This window comes from Dasypus novemcinctus, chromosome 9, assembly GCF_030445035.2.
Source record: "Dasypus novemcinctus isolate mDasNov1 chromosome 9, mDasNov1.1.hap2, whole genome shotgun sequence".
Classification (NCBI taxonomy): Eukaryota; Metazoa; Chordata; class Mammalia; order Cingulata; family Dasypodidae; genus Dasypus; species Dasypus novemcinctus.
In genome coordinates, this window is record NC_080681.1 from 86,604,478 (window position 1) to 86,611,561 (window position 7,084).

Genomic DNA, 7,084 nt, shown 5'->3' on the forward strand with positions numbered 1-7,084 from the left:
TTCTAGGTATATGCCCAAAGGAAGTGAAAACACAGTTTCAAACATGTACCTGTATACCAGTGTTTATGGCAGCATTATTCACAACAGCCAAAAGATGAAAACAACCCAAGTGTCCATCCAAAAGTGAGTGAATAAACAAAATGTGGGCCATACACACACTGGAATAGTATTCAGCCATAAGAAAGAGTGAAGTGATGAGACATGCTGCAACACGGAAGAAACTTGAACATACTATGCTCAGTGAAAAAGCAAGACACCTAAGGACAAGAATTAGATGACGAGAAATAGCAAATTTTCAGAGATAGAGAGCATAGCAGAAGTGACTGGGGGAGGAAAGGATGTAGGGGTGGGAAGGCAGAGTGGTTTGTAAAATTTTTAAAAATTTAATTTCTAAAAAGACCCTAAAATAGATTTGATGCCACAGCAAAGCAGTACTCACAGGGCCTTAAGGAGCCTGCAATGGGAAGGAGTCTTATCTGGAAAGCAGGAAAAATCTAAAAGCGGAGGGCACACCCATAGGACATGGCAGAGGTCAAAGGAAGAGGAGAGAAGCAACATCCACAGACCTCACCGGCCCAAGGGCCCGTATACACACACACATCCTTACAGCTGCTGACAGGCCAAACACAGAGGCTGGGCACCTGTGTCCACCTTCAAGTATCGGGGGAGAAGATAAAGGGAGCCCCCGGGACACAAGGAGAGCACACTCACACCACTGAGGGGGCAAACACGCCTTACACTTTCCCAGCAGAGAAAGAGCATGTGACCTCTGGGGGGTAAAAGGGGGGGAGGCGGAGGGAGAGAGAGGGTGGGGGCTTCGGGGTCTAAATGTTGTTGCTCTTGTATTAAATAAACATCGATCGTACAGTTTATTTTAAACTATTTTTCTGGGTAATGACACTGGGTTTGTATGTGAGGATTTTCAATTTAGGGTATCTGTTTGGTCTAGTTTGTTTTTTTCTCGGAGTGACTATATTGGAATTGAATAAAGATTTTTAAAACTTAAAAAAAAAAATAGAAACGTCAGAGAGTATAGTTTACACAGTGGCCAACTTAGCGTGTGATGTGGGAGGAAGCTTAAGAAAATCATGTAAGCTTCAGAGGAAATACAAAGAAATAAAAGCAGTTAGAAGATGGAAGCGAGGCAAGGAAGAGCCAGAAAACCAGCTTGAGGGACGCTGTGGGCGGCTCCTCCAGCAGCCATCCTCCCCTTCTCCCTTGCCTCCCTCTACCCGCGGGGAAAAGCGAGGTAAATACTCAGTACCTCATCCTCCGCAGGAAGATACACATCTTCTGATTCAAAACCATGTTGAAACTACATTCAGTGAGAAAAAGCAAGTTGTAGACTGTACAGAAAAAGATCTGTGTGTATATGTATGCGCACACACAATAAAAGAAAATTGAAAGAAAAGCTACCAAACCTCCTGAGGTTATTTCTGAAGGGGTAGCTCCACAAGAGGTTTTTAATTTCTGCATTCTACATATTGCTTTGAACATATTACTTGAAGCACAATTTTTTTTCTTTATTAAAAGAAGGAAGGAGGGAGGGAGGAAATGGCGGCTCCCCGGGGCCCACAGCCCTTCTCTGCTGCCCCAAGCGGTCGCGCAGGTCCAGGCCCGCTCCCGGAGCCCGGTCCTTGTGTCCAGCAGCATAGCCAAGGTGGCGCGGGTGCTCCCTGAGGGGCTCAGTCTACCAGGCAGGTTGAAAACAAAGAACAAGGGCAGGAGTGTGGGGACACAGGAGCGGTGGCCGGCCGCCCACCCTCGGGGGTGACCAGCAGGGGCTTCGCAGGGGGAGGCTGGCCAAGCAGGCGCCTGAGGGGTGAGGAGGTTTTCTCCAGACAGTCAGGGCCCAGCAGACAGAGCAGGGAGGGCAGCAGAGGGGAAGGGAGGGCGAGGGCGGGGAGCGGCTGTGGAGGCCGAGGGGAGCAGATGTGGAGCCTCCACCTGCAGAAGCGGTGGGGCCAGAAAGGGGGCTCCAAGAAGAGGCCAGTGAGATCTGGACGGGGGTCCTGGGAATGTGCCTGGGTGCAGGGCTGGGGCCAAGGTCAGAATATGGGTTTGGGGGGACAGAGCCCTGTTTCATAAAAGGCCAGAGAACGCAACTACTGGTCAAGCCGGAACTCAGTGGTGGGGACAGGGCTTGAGTTACTGCTGCCCAGCCTCGAGGGGGCGCCCGTAGCTCAGACAGGTGGGGTAGAGGTTCCGGGAGGCAACCACTAGGTCCCAATGTCCTGTTCCCAGCCCCCGGCAGCCCCCTTCCCCACCCTCCCCTGCACATGGTTTCCTCTACTCCATGCCCCTGCCCCCACCACTGCTCTTCCTGGCAGCCCCCAGCCAGGGATCCTGGGGCGGCTGGAAGGGCTCACTCTCATTTGGGGCAACACAAGGGAGCAGGTACCAAGCCCACCTGAGCAGGATGGGGTCCCCTGAGATCAAGCCTCAAATCAGGAGCCCTCAGCCCTGCCTGGAGGCCCCAAGGTTGGGTCAGAGGAAGGCAGGGGCAGGGGTAGAGTGTGGACTTGAAGGAACACCTCTCCCTGGGCCCTCTTCCCAGTCTCTGTTCCTCCCTCTCAAGCGCTGAACATGTTTCCTTCCATGGCTCTCTCAGAGTCCCCAAGGCCCCCGGTGTGCCTCCAGGCCAAAGGACAGAGGACAGCAGAGTGGACCCTGAGTGTGCGACCAGGAGTCTCCTCATGGCTCTGGTTGCTGGCCCCGTGCGAAGCCGCCAGCTCTCCCCGCCCCCTCAGGAATCCCCGGTGGCACCTGGGCTCACTGTCCCCGTGGGCCTCCAGGGCCCGGGCAGCAGCTCACATTGCACCCTCATGAATAACGCAGCACCTCCCGGCAGCCTACCTGTCCTCTGACCAATGTCCGCCCCCACCCCACGCCCATCACTTTAAACTTTAATTGGCCGAAGCTCGGTGGCAACCGAACGGTCTCCAGGGGGCAGGGGCAAGATGTCCTGGGCAGGGGAGCTCGGGCGGAGCTCTCCTGGGAGGAGGCCGGCAGTGGGGGGCCCTGGGGGCAGGTCCCGCTCCCCAGAACTCTGATTGCCAAGGCAGGAACAAGGGCAGGCAGCGCAAAGTGACCTCCAGCTTCAGAGGCCTTTAGGCAAGGAAGAGCAGGCTGGGCGAGAGCTGGTAGAGACCCCAGGAGGACGGCTGCGAGAGAGGGTTGCCGATAAAGCCAAAGGCTTCCCAGCCCAGAACCTTGCTGCCCAGGAAGCCCCAGCCTGACGGCGCACCTGCAACAGGGAGCATCGAGAGGACAGAGACCTCCGGCACATCTGGGGACAGGCCCCGCTGGCTGGAGGCGGTGCCGGGACAGGCCTGCATGGACGTCCCCATCAGCAGCAGGGACTTCCGCTGCCTGCAGCTGGCCTGCGTGGCCCTCGGCTTGGTGGCCGGCAGCATCATCATCGGCGTCTCCGTGTCCAAGGCCGCAGCTGCCATGGGTGGTGTCTTTATTGGCGCCGCCGGCCTGGGTGAGCGGGTGCTGGGCTTGGGTAGGGAGGAGGAGACTCTTGCAGGGGGGGGGGCAGGGGCGTCATCAGGTGAACGAGAGACAGGGCGACAGGAATGGCGCTGGGGAGAACGGAGGCTGGGGGAGTGAGTACAGCAGCCACCAGGGGCTGGGGAGGGGGCGGTTGGGGCGGGCTCCTTGCCGTGGGCTGCTGGGCGTGAGGGGGCTGTGGAAGGGGGACCTGGGTGCCCGCCCTCTGGCTCTCCAGCCCCCAAGCCCCAGGCTCTTGGGCATGTGACAGAATTCACAGCCTGTTTGAGGTGGAGGGGATGGGGATGAGGAAAAGGACAGAGTTGCCAGTGGGACCCTCTTTGGGCCAAGAGAGAATCCAGCTCAGACAAAGGGGTTTCCTTTTCTTTTCTGTATGTCTCAGCAGAGTATCTCTCTGTCCAGCCATCTGTCCACCTGTCCATCAGGGCCTGTTCTGCTATTATCCCCATAGTGATCTGAGGACCCTCCCTGGCCCCACCCAGCCTCCCTGGGCCCAAAGCAGAACCAGAGGCGCCAGGCTGGGTGGGCTCTGGGCCTCTGGACCTGTGAATTCCAGCCAAGGGCTCCAGGCACTTGGGTCCTGGACAAAGTGGGAAGGGGGAGGGCAGCACCCACTTTTCTGCCGTGCCCTCCCCAGGTCCGGGCAGGGAGGGCATACGAGGAACCCCCAGCCTAACTGTAATCCTGCCCTGAGGGTGCACCCCAAGGGAGGGTGGGCAGGGAGACTTGGTGGTGGTGGGGTCAGCTGGGCCCATTTCCAGCCACCTGGGGCCTTCACAGCCCGTGGCCCCTTCCCCAGAGGGGTACTGCTTCCTGCCCGCTCCCCAGAGTGGCTGCTGGGGCCAGGGACAGAATGCCCCAGGCAGCCCCTCTGAGGCACAAGGGAGGGACGAGCCGTGCCTCACACTCACTCACTCACAGGCTCACACTCAGCCCCCACTCTGCACTCCCATATCACCCTCATAAACTACCCCCCCCTCGTTCCCACCCACCTCACACGCGCCAGGCCCCTCCCCATCTCAGAAGCCCTCTGTGTCCCTCTTCTCAGGGCTCCTCATCTTTGCCTACCCCTTCCTGAAGTCTCGGTTTAACCTGGACCACCTCCTGCCTACAATAGGTAAGTCTTCCTCCCCCACCCCCCGCAGCCCCTCTGCCAAGGACTGGGCGGGATCCTCCGTCCGCAGGTCTGAGACCCACTGTGCCGCTGAGCCAAGCCCGCGTGTGCGACTGCCCCTGGCTGTGCTGGAGTTTCTAGTGCATCTGGGTTTTGCAAGCGTTGCCATGACTACAGTGCAGCAGAATCCAGTCTGCTGCCTGCCACAAAGGTGCCCGGACCAGCTCAGAGCACCGGAACGCCCATCTCCCACCAGAAATCCTCCATCTCCCCCAACCCTCCAGATCTCCCCTCTCGATCCCTGAGCTCCCATGCAGGCCTCTATCTCCCCTAAGACCCCAGGACATCCTCAGAGCCCCCCACCTCATCTCGGCTTCCCACAGACTCCCATCTTCACCAATCCTGTGGCACTTTCCCTATCCCCTAGTCTTCCCTAGGAGCCCCATCTCCTTGAAAAAAATATGAAAAAAAAAAAAAGAAAAGGGGAGCAGATGGAGCTCAGTCGGTTAAGCCGGTTGAGCGCAGGCTTCCCATGTACGAGGTCCTGGGTTCAATCCCCAGCACCTCCTAAAAAAAAAAATGCCACCTTCTTCATGGACCCATTCCCCCTGCCCCACATCAGCCCAGATCATATGGGGGACCTGAAGGAATCCAGCAGAGCAAGGACAGCAGCAGGGAGGGAGATTAAACAGCAGGAAGAACTTCCCTTCCCAAGGCTGGGCGCAATTCGGGAGTGGTGTGGTCACCAGGGGGCTTGGGGTGGTCTCATCTGGCAGGGAACCTGAGAATCCACCCCCATCCGGGGCCAGCCCAAGGACAGGGAGGATCCAGCGCCAATGGTAATAAGGAAGGTAAGTTCCAGAAATCCCAGAGTCCATCTTCATCTTCCCTCTCTGCATGAAGAGCTCTGTGGGACCACCTTGGGGTGGGGGTGAGGGTGGGGGTGTGTGGGGGGATACAGAGGGGGCTTCCCCAATCTCAGGAATCAGGATATTTGGGTAGTTCTCCCAGGTGTTTTGTTAAACCCCTTCTTGCCGCACGTTGAACCGATTTCCTCATTTGTCCTCCGGGCTTCTCTGTCATGCTCAGCATGGACCCTGGGGCAGAGGGCACTCATACCCCTCCCCTCCCCGAGGTGCCATGCCCCAGTTTATTTTCCCTCTAACCTCTTCCAATGTGGAATATGACTCTCTGAGCTGGTACCTGAAACTGGATATCTTCTTGATCCCCATCCTCACACTGGAAAATTTCGGGGCAGGAGTTTCTCAAAGGTGACTCCAGCCCAGTCTCTGCGGCCAGTGGCAGATTGCTGCTCTCCAGCAAGAAGTCTCATTTCAGACACTGTTCTAAGAATTTACAGATACCAGCTCTTTTAATTCTCTTAACAGCAGTGTGAGAAAGATACTACAACTAGCCTCCGCTTTACAGATGGAATGTCCGAGGCACAGAGAGATTAAAAGGCATGCCCAAGATGACACAGCTGGGAAGTAATCCAGCAAAACTCAAGCCAACCTTTGGCTCCAGGGTCCTGTCCAATGCCCCTCACTGGGCTGTGACCCTCACCAAGGGCTGCTCTGACCACTGGTGCCTCTTTATACTGGGCTGAAACTGCCCTCTGGGATGGCCCTCTCGTCCCATTCTACCTGACCCTGATGGCTCCATGAGGATCCGTCCACACAGCCAGCATCTGACCCTGGTCTCTCCCCGCAGGAGCCCGCAGCAGCCTGTCCACCGTGAGCAGGACCCTGGAGAAGCTGAAGCCAGGAGGCCGGGGAGCTGAGGAGGGCTGAGGGGCTGGCCCCGTGCCCTCCACCCTGCCCTCCCTGCTGCCTACCGCTCCTATCTGAGCCCTCCTGAGTCCAAATTCAAAGACCCAAACCCAAGATGAACCAGACCCTGGAGAAGCCAGACCTGCCTTTGTCGGGGTCAAGACCCCCTGAGTGGATGCCCATGGCACTGCAGGCCTAAAGCGAGCTGTGGAGGGCCCCCGTGGGGGCCTCCTGGTTCCAGGCTCTCCGGGTTTTTTTCCTGAACTGCACCTCAGTTTCCTTCCCTTTTCGATCTACTGGCTGGTTCCTCCGGAATCTGGGGTCCCGGGCCCTCTACAGCCAGGGATGCCCCAGTCCCTTGCTTCATTCTGGCCATGGGAGTGGACCACAGACCCACAGGGACTCTGGCTGAACCCCTCACCACCCAAGTCCTGGCCTTGGGGTCTCTAGAGCTAACTGGCCAGATAGAGGGGCTGGGCCACATGCTTCTCAGCATACTGAAAACTCCTGACAACTGGGGAAAGGTCCCAGGGGCAGTGAACCAGCTGGGGACGTGTTCTCAGGGGCTCTCCATACCTAGAAGAGAGAGGTTCACAGAGGCACAAAATGATCACGCTATGCCAGGGGCCCAAGTAAAGCACCTACCTGGCCTGGGAGTCAGGGGATTGAACTGATCCCTGCTCGG

At 57.3% G+C, this 7,084-nt stretch overlaps 1 protein-coding gene across 1 annotated transcript; it reads left to right on the forward strand.

Moving 5' to 3' along the window:
* Window positions 1-3,336: 3,336 nt before the first annotated feature.
* On the forward strand, window positions 3,337-6,420 carry KNCN (kinocilin). Its single transcript, XM_004462763.2, has 4 exons — window positions 3,337-3,487; window positions 4,565-4,633; window positions 5,407-5,481; window positions 6,341-6,420. The coding sequence occupies exons 1-4, from the start codon at window positions 3,337-3,339 to the stop codon at window positions 6,418-6,420; spliced, it is 375 nt and encodes a 124-aa protein (XP_004462820.2).
* Window positions 6,421-7,084: the final 664 nt, after the last annotated feature.